The 24,488-nt window shown below is 33.6% G+C and overlaps 1 protein-coding gene and 1 long non-coding RNA gene across 2 annotated transcripts; both read left to right on the top strand.

Moving 5' to 3' along the window:
- The first annotated feature begins 2,391 nt into the window (after positions 1-2,391).
- On the top strand, positions 2,392-13,556 carry LOC132728887 (uncharacterized). The gene is made up of 6 exons (XM_060714586.1): positions 2,392-3,247; positions 3,768-3,962; positions 5,979-7,136; positions 9,210-10,312; positions 10,955-11,173; positions 13,043-13,556. The coding sequence occupies exons 1-6, from the start codon at positions 3,069-3,071 to the stop codon at positions 13,336-13,338; spliced, it is 3,150 nt and encodes a 1,049-aa protein (XP_060570569.1). The 5' UTR covers positions 2,392-3,068; the 3' UTR covers positions 13,339-13,556.
- Positions 13,557-17,792: 4,236 nt separating this feature from the next.
- Positions 17,793-20,030, top strand: LOC132728896 (uncharacterized). The gene is made up of 3 exons (XR_009625539.1): positions 17,793-18,427; positions 19,191-19,274; positions 19,591-20,030. It is a non-coding gene; the product is annotated as an uncharacterized LOC132728896 (long non-coding RNA).
- The last annotated feature ends 4,458 nt before the right edge of the window (positions 20,031-24,488 follow it).

The raw sequence follows: 24,488 nt of genomic DNA, 5'->3' as shown, positions 1-24,488 counted from the left end.
ATCTTGTTGACACTCTAGTGGCTGCAGTTTTGATCCAAATATTCTGGAAATTTGTCAGGAAAATTGTTTTGATGATTTCTAGGTCAAGTTGGAATATTGGTTGTCTCTCGTCAAAAACTAGGTCACAAGAGGTAAAAATAGAAAAAATCTTGTTAAGACTCAAGTGGCTGCAGTTTTGATCCAAATATCCTGATTGATCATGATTGATCATGAAAGTTTTTTTGATGATTTCTAGATCAAGTTTGAACATGGGTCATCTCGGTGCAATAACTAGGTCACAGGAGCTAAAAATAGAAAAAGCTTGTTAACACTCTTGTGGCTGCAGTTTTGCTCCAAATATCCTGGATATTGGTCAGGAAGCTTGTTTTGATGATTTCTAGGTCAAGTTAGAATATGGGTCATCTCCGTTTAAAAACTAGGCCACAGGAGCTAAACATAGAAAAATCTTGTTAACACTCTAGTGGCTGAAGTTTTGATCCAAATATTTTGGAAATTTCTCAGGAAGGTTGTTTTGATGATTTTTAGGTTAAGTTCGAGTATAGGTTGTCTGTGGTCAAAAACTAGGTCACAGGGGCTTAAAAAAGAAAAATCTTGTTAACACTCTAGTGGCTGCAGTTTTGATTCAAATATTTTGGTAATTGCTTAGGAAAATTGTTTGGATGATTTCTAGGTAAAGTTTGAATATTGGTCATCTTTGTTCAAAAACTATGTCACATGAGCTAAAAATAAAAAAATCTTGTTAACAATCAAGTGGCTGGAAATATCCTGGAAATTGGTCTGAAGTTTGTTTTGATGATTTCTAGGTCAAGTTTGAATATGGGTCACCTGGGTTAAAAACTAGGTCACCCTACTCAAATATGGAAAAACCTTGTTAATATTCTAGTGGTCACATTTTTGACTCAACTGTCATGAAATTTGGTCAGGATGCTTGTCTAAGTAATTGCTCGGATGACTGATGGGTCAGATGAGCGATCAACGGCAATGTTGGCCTCTTGTTGCTCAAGGGATTTTGAAATTACATGCTACAAATATTCTCAATAATGACAATGACACTGTGTGTCATATGGAACAGCCAGACTCCTACCTTCAATGTCAAAGTCGCACTTGAGTGCCAAAGCTTAACATGGTCTGTTCTAGAGTATATTTTGTGTGTGGTATATTACTTTTTAATCAATCAAAGCACAAATGTTAACATTAATAAGACAACATGTCATGGGCAACACCTGAACCCATCCACTTGCCCCTCACCGCTGTGGGTTCGATTCCCGGCAGGGACTTTGGATTCTTTCATGTGAGGAAGCTATCCAGTTAGCTTACGGAACGTCGGTGGTTCTACTCAGGTACCCGTTCGAGCCTGAAATAATGCACGGAAGGGCACCTGAGGTCTTTATCCACCAGTAAAGCTGGAACGTCGCAATATGACCTATACTGTGTCGATGTGACCTAAAACCCAAAACAAAACAAAAAAACCTGAACCCATACCACAAAGGTCTAGATCACACTTGGAGGTCAAAGCCTAAAATAGTCTGTTGATTGGTATGATGCCAGGTCAGGCCCATGAAAATAAAAAATAATTGATGAATTGCCCACATACCTAGATTGATGACTGGACACGAAATATACGCTGTAACAGACCATATACTGTATTGATTTTGTATTTGTCACATTTTGTGGCGTTGGAATAGCGATAAGAAGTATACACATATGTTTCTGTTTCTGTGACACATACACAGGAGTTATTTCATTACATTTCTTAAATGAATTTATAGTTACTGGCTTGACTTTGTACATATCACAGGGGCCCACACAGTGTTTGGATGGTATATAATTCTTGATTGTGACCTGAAAATGAGATTAAAGGTCCTGTAACACAATTTTGTCATGGTTTTATTTCATAAATATGATGCTTAAATTAAGATTTGTCAATATTGTAAGTTCCAATAAGCATTATTGATAAAGATATTACCCAACTTAACATTTCATGTAAATAAAGGGAGGCAATTAGGAATTTATTTTCTATAAATTCTAAGTCAAATTTTCCAATAAGAAATGAATGCATGTAGTTTATTGATTAAATATAATGTGCAGTACACATTTTACATATTCTTTGATGTGTGAAAATCGTTTTATTTGCATAATTATATACATATATAATTTTTTGCAAATGTGGTATACACACAGTAACAATATCAATCACAAAACATACAGGATCTTTAAAGTCATAACCTTATCATATGTGTATAAATCTATATTTATATACATATAATAAGGTTATCACTTTAATCTCATTTTAAGGTCACCATCAAGCAGTATATACCATCCAAACACTGTGTTGGTCCCCTGTGGTACAGATCTAACATTGATCAAAATTTTGCACTGAAAGTCCAGATCCATACCTCAATTTTTTGAAATAGCACAATTTTGTGCTTCATGCAAAACTAACTTTAGGCGGAGGACGTTGGTAACTCTGTTACAAATTCTTGTATTCACTGGGGATGATGCTTCACCAGTGTATAACTATAAATAGAGCATGTACAGTGTGAAAGATTCAGTCTGGTCCTGTCCGTAGGAGAGTGTAAACAAAGTTGTAAATACTTACTGATACACAGAAATCTCAGATATGAGGTACTAAGTACCCAGACATCTTAGAAACCTTGTGCTAAAAATATCTTTGCTGCTTCAGAAAATATTTTGAGAAAAATATTTTGCTTGTTGTCCTTGTAAGAGTTGGATAGAAGTGATATTGCATTTACTAGTACAGAGACATCTGGTGCTTAAACTACATTTGTAAAAAACCGGTACATTTACTGGTAAATTATGAAATGGTTTTTGATATGGTCTAAGTACTTGTTGTTGGTATCCAACCCTAAACAAAACAACTGTAAGGTTACTGTGACTACCATTATTTTATGTTTAAAACACATACATCAGTAGTTTAAACTCTATAACAATTCTTTTCGGCACATGTTTTAAATTTCTATATTTTCTTTGCACACATTAGTAGTAACTGGATAATGCTTTAATTTGCAATTAATTGTTATTAGATATATTTTATTTTCCAATAGAAGATGTTTGACCAATCTTCACAAGATGATGGTAAATGTCCTGGACAAAGAAAAAGGTTTTTTATGCCGAAAATGCAAAGAAAATTTGTGAATCTAGGTTCAATGACAGGGAGATGGATGAAAATCAAATCAAAGAAATGTTGTAAATCAGATGAGGACCTTGCTCGACTTTTGATCCAAAGGTACAGCTGTGTTCTGCAAATTTTCTTGTTTTCATGTTCTTACTACTATAAGTTATTCAGGATTTTTTTCACTGATAGAGAAAGTGGCAATTCCCTTAATTTTTTGGATAATAACATGAAATTTTTGCAGAAAGGAAAGAAAATACTAAAGAAGTATTTTACGTCTCTAGTGTTTTTTATGTCTTTAACAATGGTACCCATCTTTGGGCTGGGGAGGATAAAAATGACTTATACACATGTCCCTAAATAAAAAGCTAAATGTGTGAATATTCACTTGGCAAACGGGAGAATGTTTATGTAGATTAATAGCAATCAAAGGTGCTTTACTTGTCCCTGCTCAAGCTTTTATATAGTGATGTGGTAGAAGGTCTGCCTATGTTGTGAGGGGTTTGGAAGTGGTCCGAACCCATGTCAGGGCTGAAGTAAATGCTGCCTCTTACTGTACTACTTTTGTATTTGCTGGGTTCTATAATAGACTGTATTTAAAAGCAAAATAATAAAGAAAATGTATTTTTTGCAGCTTACATCAGCTTGATCAACAAATTAGGTATGGCGGTCATATTTCTAGATATTTGAAGAGAAGAAACATACCGAAGCATGAGAGTTATAGGATAATTACACTTCAAACTGATGTATGGGCGCGCTGGAGAGAACTGCAATGTTCTCTTCAAGTTAATTCTAACAGTCAATTTGCAAATGTGCTGATGAATGCATGGTAACAATAAAACTTATGTTAAATGTTTGGATGTTAGCAGATTCCTGAAAAACAATGTGTTCATAATAATGTTTAAATAATCGTATCATATGCAATACAGGAATATTCTTTTTTGGCAAATGTTTTTTTTTTCCCATTTTTGGCCGGGTTGCACTGGTGCAAACCCGGGTTATAGTATGGTGAATGTTGGGCGGCGGGCGGGCGGGCGGGGAAAAAAACTTTCGTAACACAGCCTCTTGATATTTGGCATACAGCATTGACACATGGTCCTTTACCGTTGGATTCAATTTCAGGTCTGTCGCTCATCCACTTCCTGTTTATCCACTTAGTTAAATTAGTTAGATTTTATTGACATTAATGGTCAATAGTAGGAAATTTTCGTAACAGTTTTCTCAGCAACTACTTATCAAAGCCTCTTGATATTTGGCCTACAGCATTGACACATGGTCCCATACCGTGGGATTTGATTTTAGGTCTGTCTCTCATCCACTTCCTGTTTATCCACTTAGTTAAATTAGTTAGATTTTTAAACATTATTGGTCAATGGTAGGAAATTTTCGTAACAGTTTTCTCAGCAACTTCTGATCACTGCCTCTTGATATTTGGCATACAGCATTGACACATTGTCCCATACTGTGGGATTTGATTTCAGGTCTGTCGCTCATCCACTTCCTGTTTATTCACTTAGTTAAATTAGTTAGATTTTTTGACATTAATGGTCAATGGTAGGAAATTTTCGTAACAGTTTTCTCAGCAACTACTTATCACAGCCTCTTGTTATTTGGCTTACAGCATTGACACATGGTCCCATACTGTGGGATTTGATTTCAGGTCTGTCTCTCATTCCACTTTCTGTTTATCTACTTAGTTAACTTAGTTAGATTTGTCGACATTATTGGTCAATGGTAGGAAATTTTTAACAGTTTTCTCAGCAACAACTTATCACAGTCTCTTGATATTTGGCATACAACATTGACACATAGTCCCATACTGTGGGATTTGATTTCAGGTCTGTCGCTCATCCACTTCCTGTTTATCCACTTAGTTAAATTAGTTTGATTTTTCGACATTAATGGTCAATGCTAGGAAATTTTCGTAACAGTTTTCTCAGCAACTACTTATCACAGTCACTTGATATTTGGCATACAGCATTGACACATTGTCCCATACCGTGGGATTTGATTTCAGGTCTGTCGCTCATCCACTTCCTGTTTATCCACTTAGTTAAATTAGTTAGATTTTTTACATTAATGGTCAATGGTACGAAATTTTTATAACAGTTTTCACAGCAACTACCTATCACAGCCTCTTGATATTTGGCATGCAGCATTGACACATGGTCCCATACTGTGGGATTCGATTTCAAGTCTGCAGCTCATCAACTTCCTGTTCACATTAATGGTCAATGGTAGGAAATTTTCGTAACATTTTTCTCAGAAACTACTAATCACAGCCTCTTGATATATGGCATACAGCATTGACACATGGTCCCATACTGTGGGATTCGATTTTAGGTGTGAAGCTAGTCCACTTCCTGTTTACCTACTGAATTAAATTTTCGACATTAATAGGTCAATGGAAATTTCTTTTCGTAACATCACAGACTCATGATATTTGGTGTACAAATGCAACCCGGCCATTTCTGTCTTTGACCCATTTTCTCTTTGAATCTGTTTGCAGACTGATTTTTCAAAAATTTGCTAACAGTTGATTTTAAACATTCAATAGTAATTAGCATTTTGAATTAGGAATAATTGTCACATTTGAAAAACTTGAGCGATATGCAGTGTATCAATATGATTTACATTCCATTGCTTTCTGATTTAAGTGTTTTACTGATTTAAGTGTTTTATTTGAAAGCCTCACCTGCTATGTTTCAAAATCTTCAATTAGGTATATCCCTGAAATACTTGTACACTATAACAAATAAATGCTATCAAGAAAACTTATTTTTACATGTTACATAAAGAACTAAACTTTTTGCATTTTTCTATCATATTATAATGCAATCTCCAGGCATGACAGAGCTGACTACATACCGAAACTTTGGGATGCCTCTAAAGCTAGTCAACGGGCTCCTGTAAATGAGACCCAAGTAATTCAGGTCGTGAAGAAGGAAGCTGGTATGACTGAGGCACCTGTGAACGAGACCTCAATGCATAAGAACCTTGTGGAAAGTGCTAATGTTAATGAGGCTTTTGTGAATGAGACCTCCATGAATAAGTATCTTGTGGAGGATGCTTCTGTGAATAAGGCTCCCGTCACTGAGCCCATCAGGAGTACATGGAATTATCTTGTGGAAGATGCCCCTGTGAATGACGCTTCTGTGAATAACACCTCCAGGAAAAGTTCTTTGTACTTTGTAGAAGATGCTTTTGTGAATAAGGCTCCTGTGACTGAGGCATTGAATAAATACCTTGTGGAAGATGCTTCTGTGAATAAAGCTCCTGTGACTGAAGCCTTGAATAAGTATATTGTGGAAGATGCTTCTGTGAATAAGGCTCTTTGGACAGAGGCCTTGAATAAGTATCCTATGGAAGATACTTCTGTGAATAAAGCTCCAGTGACTGAGGCCTTGAATAAGTACCTTGTGGAAGATGCTTCTGTGAATAAAGCTCCTAGGACTGAGGCTTTGCATAAGTACCGTATGGAAGATGCTTCTGTGAATAAGGCTTCTGTGACTGAGGCCTTGAATAAGTATCCTGAGGAAGATGCTTCAGTGAATAAAACTTCTTGGACTGAGGCTTTGAATAAATACCTTATGGAAGATGCTTCTGTGAATAAAGCTCCTGTGACTGAGGCCTTGGATAAGTGTCCCGTGGATGATGCTTCTGTGAATGAAGCTCCTTTAAGTGAGGGTTGTATGAATAAATGTTATTATCTTATGGAAGATGTCCCTGATGCTTCTGTGAATAACACCATCAGGAATAAGTATCTTGGTGAAGATGTCCTTGTGAATAAGGCTCTTGCCACTGTGGCCTTCAAGAATAAAGTCCTTGTTGAACATGCTTATGTGAAAAAGGCTCCTGCCCCTGGAAATGATGCTCCTGTGGCTGAGGACTTAGGGAATAAGTTCCTTGTTGAAGATGCTTCTATGAATGTGATTCCTGACACTTTGAATGAGGTACTAGTGAAGCAAGAAATAATGACAGATCAGTCAGACAAAATTAGCAGGTATGGAATGATTGTTACTGTTACGTTTAATTTGACTTGTCATGTAAGTAATAAGGAATATTATATCCAAATAACGAACTTGTGAAGCAAACAACATAGGGTCAGAACAAGACTGCTCTTTAAAGGTCTTCAATTTTTGAAGAATAGCTAGGTTATCCTCTACACTCCTTGCATGGGCATCACAATTAGTATTGGTTAAAGCTTTTCATGCAACTTCTCTGTACAACATCAAATCTCATGAGCCACTAAAGATATTTGGTTGAAACCTAAATGAGCAGGGCCATGACAAAACCAACATAATGGGTTTACGACCAGCATGGATTCAGACCAGCATCCACGCAGTCTGATCAGAATCCATGCTGTTCGCTTACAAACTCTATAACAAGTAGAAAAACTGACAGCGAACAGCATGGATCCTGATCAGACTGCGCGGACGCGGTCTGGATCTATGCTGGTCGCAAACCCATTTTGTTGGTTTTATCATGGCACGTCTCAAATATTAACAATGTTTTTGAAATCATAATAGAAGTTAACTGAATTATTGTTTTTTTAGCTCACCTATCACAAAGTGACATGGTCAGCTTTTGTGATCACTTTTCATCTAACTTCCACCTGTCATCCTTCCACTTTAAACGACATCTCCTCATAAACAGCTTACCAATTTCATCCAAACTTCACAGGAATGTTCCCTTGGTGTTCACCTAATAAATTGTTAAAAGAATTGAGTTCCATGAAGAAAGAAGAAACTTAAAATATCTTCTTTTAAAAAACCCAGAGAGCTAGAGCTAAGATATTTGGCATGAAACATTTTCTAGGTGTCTACCAAATTATTCAAATAAAAGTCCTGGTGTCGTCAAAATTGGCCTACATAAATGTCAATAATAATGGCTGTAAAATAAATTGAACTACATAGGATATTGTATAAACAAGCACATAGCTTCAGTTGTAAATACAACAATTTACTATGGTGAATGCAGGAATACACATCTTGACCACATTAATTGCTGATAAGCCAAAGCTAGCTGTAAGTTTGAATTATCCCTGTGTAACTTACATTGTGTTACTTCTGTAAATGTAATTTAAAGTGCAGTTATGTCCTATATGAAGACCATGTAACACAATGTTTATGGTTTTATAACATACAAGGAAACCATTATTTTGTACAGCAACAAAAGACTTCTTATGTTATTGTTTGGTTTTTCCTAAGCAATAACAACCAGTAATGTTTTTACATGTGCACTATTTTCGAACTTTGTGATGGGAGTTTAAGATTTAGATTTTTTATCTGCTTTTATTTATAGTGTACAATATTACTTGTTGCTTGTCATGGAGAGTATATGTATTCACATGAGCAGTATTAGGGCCATCATGACTCTCTTGTTTTATACTTAGAAAATTCTTTGTTAAAGTTATGCATGTAACAATAATTTAAAAAATTAAAAAAAATATTCACTTAAAACTTAAGACGTGATGCATAACTCTGGTATTGATTATTGCCCTTAGGGGTATAGACCTTACAACTCAGCCCATTGCTATGCAAAACATGTACAGTATTTTCTCATGCATGTGCATTCTGCATAGGGCAAACAGATCACACCCTACACTTTTTGTTCTTCAATCTTTCAAATAAAAAAATGAAATATTAGATTTATATAACATATCTAATCTAAAGTCAAAACATGTGATGATGCATATGCATTTATTTAGTTTTCAGTTTATATCTGATTTGACTATGACTCGTAGGTTTAAAGAAATTTGCAAATCTTTAGCAGTTATGAATATTTTATTGTAACAGAATAACACATTTAAATTCAGTTTAAAAATCTTGAAAAATAAACCCTACAGTTCTGTCACATTGCATATTGAAAGGAACTTTAGAGAGGTCCAAAAGAGGTCTTTCTCTACTAGTTCAGCTTGAAAGTTGCCATATGACCTATCATTCTGGTGCTGCAGCATTAAACGAAATAAACACCGTTGAAGCTGCCTCTGCAAAATCATGCTTGCATAAAATCTGATGTTGTTGATTCCTATTGTAAAATTTGTGTAAAACTTTTTAGCTTATATTTTATCTAGTGAACCATGCAGAGAAGTGTCACCAGAATGTCCAGATGTGAAAGAAGAATATGTTAGTGAGGGAGAAGAAAGTGTTAGTGAGGAATCAGAGTCTGACACAGAAATTGAAAATATAATGAATTACCTTAAAGCTGATAAGAAAATGATCAAGATAACTGAAGATGCTACTTCTACTGAAGATAATGCAGAATTAGGAAACAGAAGGAGAAGCTCAAGAGTTCAGTCACGGGGTTACAGGCCTAATTATGCAAGCTTGGATTGGATAAATGACCATGAGAAAAACAGTGATGATAATGTATCTGAAATTGTGGTTACAAAGGAGGACAAACATATACATGGAAGAAGACAGCATACTTCTCCTGCTGACACTACAGTGACAGAAGATGATAAGTTTAAAAATGATTTTAAAACTAAAAGGAAAGTAAAAGATCCTGATTTTTTTCCTGATGAAATTGAATGTCTTGAAAATTTGGATGAAATTGATGATAGTTCTGAAACTGATGATGAGGAAAGCTACACACTAGAGAATGAAGGTGATAGCTTGACAGAATGTAAGAATAAAGATATGAGAAAGAGAAAAAGAAAATTTGGTAAATCAGTTGGTAATAATTGTAAGAAAAGGAAAAAGTCATGGGTCCATATAAAACTAGATGAGCATCAGGACAAGTACAGTAAAGAAATTGTCAAATCATTTGCAAGAAAAGATCGTAATGTTGATGTAACAGAAGAATTATTCAAATGTTTAATATGTGGTAATTTCAAGTCCACAGCTAGAGATCTTTTTGAGGAACATATTGAAAAACATGTGAATAAGGTCCTGGAATGTGACAAATGTTCTTATGTAGGTAACTCTGAATTTGTGTTATTAAAGCATAAGTTTTCTGTTGGACATGCATCTGGAAATAAACAGTTTATTTGTGATATATGTGGCATAGTTCTGTACACATCAGACGCTAGATTGTCACATATGGGAAAGAAGCACGGTGACCCTCAGTTTAAATGCAGTTACTGTGATGAAAAGTTTGCTACAAATAGTAGAAGAAAGAAGCATCATAGAACAGTACATACTGACCTTGTCAAGTATTGCTTCATCTGTGAATCTGGTAATCATTTTTCATTTTCTCTGTTTGATTTAACATCTGCAAACATAAATAGAATCCAGCCTTTTGCTGGTATATTCCATTCTTTATGTTTTATGCCTATAGGCATATAGGAATTGAACTGTCCGGATGACCGTAGGAGGTTAACCTAAAATGGCAAGTTCGACCTGTGCCAATGGTTTAATAATTTATACACTTACTTAACAATGCTAAGTTCATGATCTGTGCAAGAAATATACCGGTAACTATGGCTTTCATTTTTAAGTTAATGCCTATTTTATCACTTTGAAAATGGATATGCTTAACCTAAACCAGCATGTTGGTATATCTATACTTATATGTGCCATCCATTTTCTTAGTTATTTTGCTTACCAGACTACCTCTTTTTTAACACTTTAAAAATATAGTATTGTATGGTTAACTTATTTTGGCAAGTTGGATGTAGTGTCTATTCTAGGAGGGGGATGGGGGGATTCACTCAGTTTTTGAAATGTAATAAATTCTCACCTTTCGAAAAAAATCCGTCTGTTCTTCGAATCCTAGAATAAACACTGTTGATTTATTTTAAATCAGGATCTGACCCGCAAGCGCCTGTGAACATAGACATGTTATTCACTGACTTATAGCAATGATCTGCTTTTACAGATTACAGTCACTTAAGTTTGGAATACTTCAGAGATCATCAAAGTTCTTGCAAGGTCACAAATCAGTGCCAGGTATGTGGTGTATGCCTGTCAACAAAGAGTGGATTAAAGAAACATATAGAATCTATACACATGAATGTGAGAAATTACCAGTGTTCTACATGCCCATATTCTGCAAAATGTGCCCAGAGACTTAAAGAGCATGAATTGAGTCATAGAAGTAAGTTTGTTGTACCCCAGATTCAGCTTTTTCTTTACTTTAAAATGACATTGTGCCAAATGTAAATGTATGTACAGCTACATGTCAAAACAGCTTTTCATTTTGCCATCTTTAGTCGGTCCTCTATACAAATTGCACACATGGTTCTGGTCTGTAGAACAAGATGGCACCTAGAGCTGAACATAGAAAAAACTTAAAATGACCACTCCACCTAGCCTGAATACATAAAATTTGAATGTCTTCAATTCAGCAGGTCTAAAGGGTCACAAAACTTGTCTGGACTACCCCTCAAAAACTACAGTTGAAATTTCATGAATGATCAGTACCTACCTGCATTTTGCCCGTATTAAAGTTTTCTAGAATACTTCCCATATACCACAAATGCAATTTCAGTTAAACTTTACAGGATTAATTGGTAGCTCATGGTTCTTGCGCATATTACATGGGTTTTAAGGTTGAATGATATTTAGCTGAGTTATTACCCTTTATTAAAAAAGGTTTTTGGCCTGTTGATGACTTTTATGTTGCCAGCTACACAGAAGCTGAGTGAAACATGCTACAAAGAAACGTGGCTATTTATTGGAATCATTTCTTTGGTGTCTTGGTGTTTGTCCTTCCCAGCTTACATTAGGATAATTTAGCGGCTACAGGAACAATAGGTAACTGTACATTCTCTTTAATGTTATTAAAACTTTTATGTGGCTGAAAGAACAATAACGAGAACACTAGAATTGCCACATTAGAACTGTTTTGTTAGATCATCTGTCTGTCTGTCTGTTTGTCACAAAACTTGTCAGGTCTACTCCACAAGAACTACTGCAAACTTTACAGGAATGACCAGTGCCAAGTCAGCATATTCTGGTTAACTGATTTTTGTCAATAATGGCTCTTTTATGATTAATGTCCCTCTTCAAAGTAGTTGGCGTATATTGCTTTGCATTTGTCTGTCGGTCAGTTCATAGACCAAATGGTTTCTGATCAATAACTAAAGATTGCTTAAGCCTAGGAGCTTCAAGCATGGTATGATGATTGCTTATGACAAGTAGATGACCCCTATTGATTTTGGGATCAAAGGTCAAGGTCACATTGACCTTGTAGGTAAAAAAGGTTTCTGATCAATAACTAAAGAGCTCTTAGGCCTAGGACCTTCAAACTTGGTTTGATGACTATTCAAGACCAGTGGATGGCCCCTTTTGATTTTGGGATCAAGGGGTCAAGGTCATATTGACCTTTTAGGTAGAAACAGTTTCAGATCAATAACTAAAGACTGCTTAGGCCTAGGAACCTCAAATTTGGTATATTATGTACATGACCAGAAGATGACCCCTATTGATTTTTTGGTCAAGGGGTCAAAGGTCGAGTTCACATTGACCTTGTAGGTAATTCAGATTTCCTATCAATGAGTAAAGATCGTTTAGGCCTAGGAACTTCAAACTATGATGATTGTTCATGACCAGTAGATGACCCTTACTGATTTTGAGGTCAAAGGTCAAGGTCACATAATATTGTACTTATCTGGTAGCAATATTGCCACTTTAATGCAACTCCAATGAGGTCCAAAAGCCAAAATTTAGATATTTTGCTAAGACACTTAAAATGGGCATATAAACAAAAGATAATGGAGAAATGTACTTAGATTTCAATCAAACAATTCTGACACTGATAATTATATTTGATACAAGATGATTAATTGATTTCCATTTTCAGGTGATTTTGCCAATGATTATTCAAGAAATACAGAGTGAGCAAAAGATAGGGAATATTGTTTGCAAGTCATTGGTCAAAAACCTCTATGGAGTCTCTTTAACAATAATGATTTGGTAATTTTAAGTTCACATTATTAATTTGTTCATACATGTATATTTGCAGGTGATCATCAATACTTTTGTGACAAATGTACATTTACATGTGTTCAAAAATACCAGCTAAAGTCTCACATGAGAACACATACTGGGGAGAAACCATATAAGTGTTCACAATGCAAGTTTGCAGCTGCATGGAATGTTCAGCTAAAGGAACATGTCAAAGTTCACGGGATGGAAAACACAGTGGCATGTTCACATTGTGATATTGTTTTTCGTAATCAAAAAGCTTTAAAAATGCATGAGAAAAAAGATCATCCTGAAATTCCTGGAAATATTAAAAAATCGAAAAAGCGACGATAGTTAATGTTCATACTTGTGTTAAGACTGTACATTGTACAACAATAAGTTTAAACATAATATTTTGTAATTTTTTTTCGCCTAAATGGCTTTCATACCAGTGGATTACGGAGAATGGTGTTTTTATATTTATGTACACATTTTGCTTTGTTTTCTGTAAATTGAGAAAAAAGTTAATAATAGAATAAAATAGAAATAAAGTAAACTTTACTCCACCAGAACTGAATTGACCAATTTCCTCACTGCGGTAACATCCCTTGATCAGCAGTTAAGGGTTAAGACCTACAACAATAGCATGTACATGTACCACAAGCATACCATCTGGCCAGCTGGAACATCAGGCGTATATAGCCCCGTGCAGGATAGTATGATAAAAGTAAGGAAGGGAGCTAATTGCAAGAATTACCTGCTTTTGATAGAAAATAAGTATTTCAACTTTGAAGTCTTTACAATGTATATTTGATAGTTTACTTAGGGGAAATATATTAAGTAATGTTACATTTTGTGGACTCCTTTATTGATCTTGGTGACTCGATCCTCTCTCTAATTAAGAAGGTTCAAGTTGGCTTCAAAAACTTTCTTACCCACTCTTTATTATGCCCTTCCCCATCTAACCAATGTGGTAGCATACAGTTTTTGTTTCGTCCCTCCATCGGAATTTTGTCCTGTCCATAATTTTGTCATTTATACATTTGTAGATGGATTTGAATTTTTTTTTATAAAATTGTAACACATTAGAACAATGTGTCATATGCAAGTTCTAGCTCAACAGCCCAAAGGTCAAGTTCATACTTGAATGCCAGAAGTCCTGATAAAACAGTGCATTGGTTGCTATCTTTTTTTTTGTCATTCAGTAACAGATTTTGTAATAACTTTGTTAAATTTATCTTCTTTAAAACAATCAAGGTCACGCTAGGACTTATAAAGTTTATAATTTCATTAAAGTACTGTTATCCGAGAATCAATTTTGAAATAACTAGGCACACTTCTGTGGCACATTATGAAAACTTGTCGCAGGCAAAGGCAAGGTAGACAGTTTAATAGATGAGGGTTATACTTGAATGTTCAACTAGTACATTGATGGATGTGTCATGTCATATCATTGTCATTCATTGATGCTTTTTAAAACAGTTTGGCTCACTGAGAATATGATGAAAATATTTGTTAATATTTCTTTATACATGTACTTGTAGCACTCTTTTTTATAGTAGTCCACTATTAGACTAGTCAAAGAGACATAGAGATAATTTTGGACGGGCGATGCTTTTAACTGTTTTCAAATACTCATTAATTTCTTTTCAATGTATATGTAAATATAAGAAACCATGCGTGAAACTTACTATTTTGTTTTTGTGTGACTTTCTATCCAGAAATGTTTGTTTTACTTTCTGTACATCTGCAAAGAACTTTTTTACTCTACAGATCTTTCAGCAAGATTTTATATGGACTTCTAGGATAAAAGATGTCAATATTTTTCTTGGTTTTGTGTTTTTAGTGAAGGAAGAAAGCTTATTTTCATTCATTTTGATACAAAATTATTCCGTCTCGTGTCACTTACTAAAGCTGCATTTGTAATTTTCACACAATTCAAACAATGTTTTCAAAAACCATAAAACGTACGACAATGCACTTGTCATGCATGGTATTTATATTTAAAGAAGGTTACCATGCATATATGATAGGTTGAGTAAAAAACGTTTTTCACCTAAATTAAAAAAAAAACAAAAACATAATAAACTTACAGAGGCCAGAGACATACATGTATACTTAAACATACAAACATAGCACAATAGATTTATCTTTCAATAACAGCCATCTATCTTCATTTACGATAAATGAATTACCAAATGTGAAAAATTACCTTAAAATTGTGAGGTCGACATGTTTGGTGCAAATGAATTTCCAAAAACTACCACGAGCAAACAGATATGCTTGCCATTTCTAAGAAAGTTTTCCAAGCTGGTTAAAACATTTATGTCAATTCACATTGTGTTTTAAATTGTGTATCAAAACTTTACTTGGAACATGCAAATTCACACATTTACACTGTATTGACAGAATCATATTTTGTCTTGTTTGGTGAACTTCAAACCTTACAGATGTGGATGAATGAGCATAAAAACCGCCAAGGATAGTCACTTGTCAAATCACAAAAAAATGAACATGTCCGTTTTATTTCTTCAATAACTTCGTCAAATCAGAAGCTAGAAAAGTAAATATCAAACAAATATCAAAATAACATACAAACCCACCTTCCAGTAGAAAATACTAAATACTAAATATCCATGACTCCGTACTCCGTAGCCTTTTATTCAAGTTTGCAACCAATCTTCTCGCTTTTAACCAAAGTGTGCAACCGCCCCACGTCCTGCTCTTGCTGGGACCAACCTTTATTTAGTTAAAAAGTGCTTATAGATCTATTTTCACCGCGACTTAAATATCCCCGTACTGCCTCTTTCCGATCAGCTTACAGATTGTTCTACAATAACTGACAGTGAAATTATATTAAAAAAAATTCTCTTTCAATTCTGCGAATATTATCATTTTAGCTAATAAATGCACCAACTTTTTAAAATTTTACCTGAATTATTATTATGAATCCAGGACAAATCATTACTGACCCATTTTCCTGTTCTTCAAAATTTCACAACCACTTTTCAATCACCCTTAGGAAAAGGAAAGGCATTTAACTTGTAGTTATATTGCAGTTATTTAGCAGTTTTTTCAAATAAATGCCTTTTTTACAATTTTTTGCCCTTCATCTTAATTTGTAGGATTCCATTTAAACAGCAGTTCTTAAAAAACTGGTAAAAACTTGTTGTTAAAAAACTTGTGTCCAGCATTTTTTACCAGTTTTTCAACATTTAAAAATAAATGGTGATGTTAAACAATACTTACATTACCATTTTTTACAAGTTATTTTCTTGAACCATTTTTTTAAGCTAAAAGATTGTGACAGAAGCTGCAGTTTTTACAAGTTTTATTTAAATGCTTTTAGGAAAATATAATTCATGCACACTAATATTCACTTAATACCTTGTAGTGCATCATAGCAATATTGTATGTGTACAACTTGTATATATAATAAGCATATTATAACTATCAAAAGTACATCAAAAGTACAATACATGTACATGTAAGGTACATCACATAACTAATATCATACCATGTTATCAGACTAATCCACTGTCATTTCTAATTATATTTAGACATTTACTTAAACAAAGTGGTCTAATAATAATCATTAATTGTAAGTTTGTTTCTTAATTCAGCAATATCCTAACTTGATAACAAGCTTAGGTCTACATTGTACTTGAAGAGTATATGCTTGCGTGCAGAAAGACCAAAGGGTTGGGACCCCTGTGAAATAGTGTTCTTGAAATCATGAACTTTTCAATACATTTAAGAACAGTTCATGAACTGGTCCTACAAGCTTGTTCATGAACTGTTCATTGACATAAAAAGAACAAAACCGAATTCTTTAAAGGTTCATGAACTTAGGATCATGAATTATTGAAGAACTTTTGATGAAAACCATGGGTTCATGATTTGTCCTTTAATAATGTCACAAACTATTGAAGAACTTTTGATGAAAACCATGAGTTCATGATTTGTCCTTTAATAATTGCTGAAATAGAAATGATTACTGCTCAAGAACACTTGATGACCTAAATACATTGGTTAATGAATTTCTGAAGAACTTTTGATGAAGACCATGATTGTGTTCATGATTTAATTGTTATTAAATAACTACAGAAATAGAATGATAACTGGTCAAGAAAAGATATAGACCTGGGTAGATTAGCACAGGCCCAAAACATTTTTTTGCATAAAATAAAGACATCAGTATTTTTTTTTATTGCTTGACCATGGAAATTCAATCAGTCACTTCTTTAATAAAATTCCCCATTTTTTACTCAACCAACTCATCTATCCATATATTGGATACTTATACTGACGTAGCAACACAAATTTTTTGGAAACTATGGTAGCTTTGTTTGAAATTCAAGTGCCTGTTGGGCTAAAAATAATAGGTTTGTGAAATAAAATTTGTAGGCCTCAATGTTTTAATTGAAATTATTCAGTCATTGTCATACATGCCATAACGTCCCGTGTGTCCAGGACAATCCCGGAAATAAGGTGTCTGTCTTGGAGATGATTTATGTCCCGGTAAAAAATCTAAAATAATCTACATTGAAGCAAGAAATTTTACTTTTTTATATAATTTTATTGTCAAGTTTTTGTAAACTTATCTAGAACGCTAATAAGGAACGATTATCCCCTAAGTGGCCGAACAGCTTTGCAATGGTGACACTTATCCTTTGATTGGTATATCAACGTGCCCCTTCCAAATAACAATTATCGGCAATAATTTTGATCAAATAAAAGATTAATTACCCCAGTGAAGGTGTCATACACTGGCCAACTGGCCATTATAAATTAAATTTTATTAGTGGTCAAACACCGTGAAAAATACGCGCTAAATATGAGGTGATAAAATCTACAAGATTCAGTGAATGTTTCAGGTAAACGACATGGCTAATTGTCATTACTTATCATATCTTTATTCTATTCTGTGGTTGATTGAATTTACGATGCCTAAATACTTTAAAAGATAGAAAAACTGTTAATAATTATTGACATTCTGACTTTGTTTATGGTGTCATTAAATTTGCAAGTTGTAATTACCGGTAATAGGGCCTATAGGTTGTATGCCACTATGTAAATTAAAAAAAAATACATTTGCTGATCAATGCCCCACCTTCAAATGAAAAGTGTCTCGGAAATGAGTCTAAAGATTATGGCATGTATGGTCATTGTATTGACGGCAAAAACAACGGAATTACACGAAATTATGAGAATCAAGCACATGTTGCTGACGTAGTACACAGGTTTATTGCGTAGTACACAGGTTTATTACGTAGTACACAGGTCTATTAAGCGCGCAATATTCAATATTCAAAGACGGCAAAAACTTCGTCTCATATCTGATATCATCTCCCCAATAAAGACATACAACGAGGAAAGTGAAATTGCTCAAGCGCAAAATATCAGAAGAAGACCTTCAAAGCTGCAATCGGTGAAATTCACTGTGAGTATTATCATAAATGCACCCGTTGATTTTTTTTCAAATAGAGCCGGCGTGTTTATGACTCCTCCAAGAAAAAAATGAAGAGTCTATAATTATTTTAATGAACTTTCTTCACTTCTAAAAGCATTATTTTGTAACAATTTGCCGACTGTAACAATAGAAATAAAAATTGTATTTCCAGCTCATTCTTAGTTACAGTTTAGATACTTCAACCTTACTGGAAATATTGCGTAAACGGACATTTGTCACATATTTTCGCGACCCGTTTTTATTTATTTCTTTATTGTTGAACAGGATCAATATAAAATGAATAAAAAACAAAGCATCGTTGAAGATTGAACATGGTTCTGCTTCCCTGCAGGAACTTATTTGCTAATGCCTTCTCAAAGATATAGATCACTTTAATCTAGTTTAAAATAGTTTTTTGAAAAATGCATGGCAGCAAGTCTTTTTTATCCCCAGACAGTTCACCACCCTGGTATACTGACAGTTCACTACCTTAGCCAATTTTCCTTTATATCAGAAAAAATTTTTTCATAAAGAGACAATATTTTTATATCACCATTATTTATGTAGTTTTATAATGGAATATGATCAACAAGGAAAATAACACATGACTGACTGTTTTTTTAAAGCAAATAAGATACATCCAAAATTTTAATTGGAACAGAAATCACGTTTTCTGTTGTTGTTGTTTTTTTTTTTGTTGTTTTTTTTTGGGGTGTGTTGGATTTAATCTCTCTCTATATATATAATATTATAGGTCCTGCTGACAGTGTCAAATGTGAAAGTGCATCGAAAATGCAGGAACTGCTGGGGGTTGTGTGGTTGAGGCTAGATCTGACGGGTAAGCAATATACTCACGGTTGAGGTTACAAGGACCCAATTTTACAATTGTCTACAGTAGAACCAGATATTTTTGCATGGCAAAATTCCTAGAATTTTAATTCAGTCTAATTTCACTAGTATTAAAATTCGCATAATTAGCATTTTCTACTTAAATATTAATGAAAAACTTATATACCCTGATATCGGGGTATAAAAATAGGTTTGAAGGGTACTATGGAAACGCATTTTTTGTTACATTTGTGTGATGATTAAAACTGTCATTTCAAACACAAGACGTTATATTGTTGTTTTTGTTGTTGTTATTTCCAAACTAGATGGGAGGATGAGTGCAGAAGCCTGCGTAGAAAGATTCAACGCATGGAGGAGCCAAATACTGCTTTAGAGAGTCAGAATACAAAAGTGGAGGACCCTGAATTATAAGCTGTGGAACATCTTAGTGATACTCAAGAAGTCTTGGTTACAATAGCAAAGACTATCTTCACTGTGGAGGAACTTAGAACCCACTCTAGAACTGGAAAGATGACCAATAAGTGTAAGGATTCCCCGAGACCACCACTTGAACCCTAGAAACTCAGCAATCTTGAAAGACTAGTGAGGAGGAAAACCGGTGTATCAAAAGAAGTATTTAATAAAAAACTAGAGACTTTGCAAAAAGGTCATCAGAAGGAAATAAATCACAAAATAAGTGAAACATTGGAAACTGTTCTAATTTCAAGTTCTTGATTTTTGCACTTTTGAAAATCAGCAAGCTGTATTGAAGAAACTATAATCTATTTCTTAGTTCTTGTTAAACAAAGATGTGTAGTTTTTAAATTTTACAAGCAGTTTTACATGTTTGTGGTTTACTTTTGAACAATATAACTTAGAGCTTATGTTGAGTACATGTATAGTATATTGTTTAGACTTGTTAGTCTGCAAATTGATTGGTATCATCTGTCTGCTCTGTTCTTGCATTTTTCATGAATGTGAAATAATATAAATGTAGTTTAGGAACTGTTCATGAACTGAAGTTCTTGAACTGTTCTTGTACTTTTCGTGAAGATAAAATGGCACAATGAATTTGCACTGGAAAAAGTGCTAGAAAAGTTCATGTAGAGGTAAAATTCATGAACAGTTCATAATTTACTGTAAGTGAACAGTTCATGAGCATTTCATTGCATTTTTGTTCAAGAACAGTTCATGAAATGTTCATGTTTTATTGAGTCATGAACTGATCAAGAACATGGGACAGTTCAAGAACTAGGTGTCCTCTGAACTTTTCAAGAAATTTGTGCCATTTTGTCTTCATGTACATCCCATGAACTATTCATGAATCTAGGTCATGAACTAGAATGAATACTTCATGAATTATTCATGAACTGTAAGCATTCATTTCACAGGGGGACTGATCACTCCTGCGAATTGTGGTCAAAATCCCACCAGCAGCTAGACTGGCTATTTATATTAGCTCAAATAAATGCAACAGTTTTTTGAAAGTTTTTTTGCAGTTATTTATGAGGTCATATAAAGGCTTCAGTAGTTTTTTGAAAGTTTTTTAATGATGTCATATAAATGGTTGAAAATGCAAACACAATTTTTTTGGCAGTTATTTATGAGATCATATAAATGGTTGGAAATGCTATCTCCATATTTGGAGGCAGTTTTATGATGTCATCTCATTTACATATTTCGGCTGATTTCAATGCTTTTTCAATGCTAAATAACTGCATTTTAAATGCATTTTAACTGCATTTTAAATGCTTTCTACATAATCACATTTGTCAAGGAAAACTGCTTAATAAATGGTTAAAACTGGTCAGAAAAACAATGCTAAATAACTGCAAGTTAAATGCCTTTCCTTTTCCTAAGGGCAGTTAACAAAATATAAACTGTACCACATAAAAATTGTCATACAATGTTAAAATTTAATTAGTTATGTATTATGGAGAAATTTTGACAAACTCAACTTCAGATAAATTGTAATAAACAAGTTTAACCTAATTATAATGCCATTTTTTAATCTTGATATCTATTTGCAGTGGTAAAGCTGTCACAATTGGGGTATGGATGTACATTTTAATTTGCATAACTGAAAAAGCATGTTCTCAAGAATTTTTTAGGATCTTAAGGTCTATATGACACCATTCTAGTGACTGCTTACTGAAAAGTTACCAAAGAGAATGTTTTTCCTTGTTTAAGTGACTGTTACTTTACTGATGTATTACCTTCCAATTAAGAATTGTATGGTAAAATATGTACATATTAAAATTATAGCTTTTGAAGTGCAGTATATATTATGACTTCATGATATTGAAACAGTTGTCCAACTTAATGTCCGTTTCAGCAGACTGACAAAAAACTGAGTCTGTAAATCAATTATTTATAGAAAATTATTGTGATTTGTAACTGGCTAAATAAAGGATTAGTGGAAAACACACATTTCACATATTTTGAAATAAAATGCTAGCATTTTCTTTTTTATCGCCATAATTGACATTGCTGCTAATAAATGTAGTCAAGGTGAATGCAAGATGTGCTTACAGTTTGGTTACATGACAAATAAGGTCAAAAATAAAAAAAATTCTAGGGATGATTGAAAAGTGGTTGTGATTGAAAACTGGCAGTATGTGGATACATCAAAAGCTATGTTTTCACTTTGTAAGGTTTAGCTCATAGAAGTAAACCTTGATGGTAAATTGCTCTGAGAAAATTGATATAACCTGTACCAATCAGAAATTCGAGGACGGATAAAAATTATAGGGTGGAGGAAGCTTAGTATTCAGAAAGCAGTGGAACTGTAATGCACGGCAGAATATTTATGTTGAACTTTCTTGACGGCTGGTTTGTCAGACAGCATCAAAATACGCAAATATTGCAGCAAATTAAAGAAGCATGTTGAGTTTTGTGAATATTTTATTAGTTTCTTTCTGGCTGAGACAACGTCTCTGGGATTTTTGTCTCTCCGACTTATGAATCATAAACATTACTCACTATTATGGACAAATAGATAATAGTCATCATTGGGTATTATTAAAACGAAGAAAAAAAATAACACAAGAAGCACGGATTTTTATTTTATGCTTTTCAGTGGATTACTGATTTATCCGTGAAAATTATATTTGATAATTTTACAGTGAAAATTATCAAAATATAATTTCACACTTTTCAATGCCGAAACTACTTTTTTTAAGATTTTTCCCATGGGGTACCTCAATTTTTTTTTGCTAACAATTTTCTGACAATGTCAAAAGGCTGTTTAAAGAAACGCAAAGCTGAAATTGGGATAATAACTTAAATGTCAAAAAGTAATAAAAAAGAAGAAAAATCTTTACTTCTATTCATTCAAAATACCAATCACCAAGTTTCATTTCTAAATTTTGTTTGTTTCATTTTTACAGTCTTGAAAAATACATTCCTTCCACATGCAACTGCTCTTGGTGACATTTGGGGCATATTAAAGTATCCTACAAGCAATAACTGCCGTATGCTTTATGAAAAAAGTTGAAAAAAGCAATGACAGCTATCAGCTCGTAGAACAAGTTAAATACCCAGCGTTCGGAGCAAGTTCCAAGTTTTTCCATTTTCATAGCTGCTTTTTTTTCTTGTTTTCCACATATGTCAACACTTATTTTTTTTTGTCTGTTTTAATCCTCAAATATGTTTTTTTTTCTTTTTAAAAAGGTGTATGACTAACAAATCAAATGATATCCCTCTGAAAAACACAATTATTTTCCTCCCGTGAAATACACAACTTTAAAAAATGGCTGCCCGCTTACATTTAACAAAGCCAGGTCTAATATAAATTCGCAGTAAAGTAAACAGAAATACGGATGGATGGTTGGAATTTTTTCTCCCTACAAGAATTGTTTGTTTTTATTATTAAAACAAACGATCATTCATATTTTTTTAACAAAATAAATAATATCACTGTCATTTAATGTGATTGTCGGACTTATTTTTCAGCTCAAGACTTCTTGTTTTTAATGAGAAATTCCGACTAAATGGGGCTCTCAATGGGGAAAACAGATTTTAATATTTACGTTAATATTATGGAAATTTCGTTTTAACTTGTTTTTTTAGCATAAAATAAAAAGAAAATTTGTTTGTTTGTTGTGTAAGATGTAATTTTATTTCATCTCGTTAACTTTAAAAACAGTATTCTCGCTACGCCACGAGTGAGAATACTGTTTTTAAAGCCCACTCGATGAAATAAAATTTCATCTTACACACAAACAAACAAATATCCTCTATATATTACATAAATTCGGGCAAGAAGGAACAAAAAAATATCATCCATGTCCGAGTTGCTCCCCTTACAAATTTTGACGCCATTTGCCCATTTAGAAACAACAGCCTTACACAGTTACATTACAGGTAAAACAAGCAAGGAAATTTAGGTTGCATGAAAACAAGCTCTAAACTAAAAGTATATCAACAATTGCAAACTTGCATTCAGTTGGATAGAGTGGCATGTTGCTCTTTTTTTCAACATAAAACATGTAGAATGTATCAAAATTAAGGCTTTAGCTGTTGGAAGTGGCTAGCCGTACGGGCCCGTACGGCTAGCCAAAAGTTCTAGCCGTACGTGAGTCACGTACGACTAGCCAGGACACACTGTATTGTCTAGCCGTACGGCACTTTTCAAATTTATATAGAAGTCGAAATTATACATATATGTTTTTTCATGACTTTAAGCGAGGATTTTAAATTAACCATGAAATAGTAATTGTGTCTTCGTATATTTTACTTGAAATAGAGATTAATCGCCTTGTTTGGCTACAGTAAAAGAAGTACGAATATCGATTTTTTATCATTTCAAGACATCGAGAAAAAAATAGCGTTAGGTCGCAGTTAAATAACATAGTTTACAAAATTTTGATAATAATCCTTTTTTGTTTCATAAAGTTTAATTTTCGACACCTTTAAAATGAAAAAAAAAAATCAATGTTAGGCTCTGATATTTTGCGTCAATTTAATACGAGGGTATAGAAGTTTGTCCATCATTAAGGAAAGTTTGCATGTTCCGTGAAACGCATTTTAAAATTCTATTGTCAGTCCCTGGGTAGGCTTTATTTATGGCTTATTAATTGTTTGTGCTTTTATGTTCGATATTTATCTACTGTATTTGAAAATTATACAATTATTTTTGGCTTTTCAACACCGTTTTTTTTTTTTTCAATGTTCTATGTATTTATTTATTTATTTCACTCCGATCATTATTTATTCGATCCAT

This window comes from Ruditapes philippinarum, unplaced genomic scaffold, assembly GCF_026571515.1.
Source record: "Ruditapes philippinarum isolate M1 unplaced genomic scaffold, ASM2657151v2 ctg578_1_1_1_1, whole genome shotgun sequence".
Taxonomy (NCBI): Eukaryota; Metazoa; Mollusca; class Bivalvia; order Venerida; family Veneridae; genus Ruditapes; species Ruditapes philippinarum.
Note: the sequence above shows the minus strand (reverse complement) of the source record. Positions and strands in the feature narration are given on the sequence as shown.

What these genes read in the sequence shown, in the direction of transcription:
- LOC132728887 (XM_060714586.1), top strand. Translation starts at nt 3,069, where the DNA reads ATGTTTGACCAATCTTCACAAGATGATGGTAAATGTCCTGGACAAAGA. An exon ending in GCTCGACTTTTGATCCAAAG is followed by an intron (nt 3,248 to 3,767) that starts GTACAGCTGTGT and finishes TATTTTTTGCAG; the next exon opens with CTTACATCAGCTTGATCAAC. An exon ending in GCATGAATTGAGTCATAGAA is followed by an intron (nt 11,174 to 13,042) that starts GTAAGTTTGTTG and finishes GTATATTTGCAG; the next exon opens with GTGATCATCAATACTTTTGT.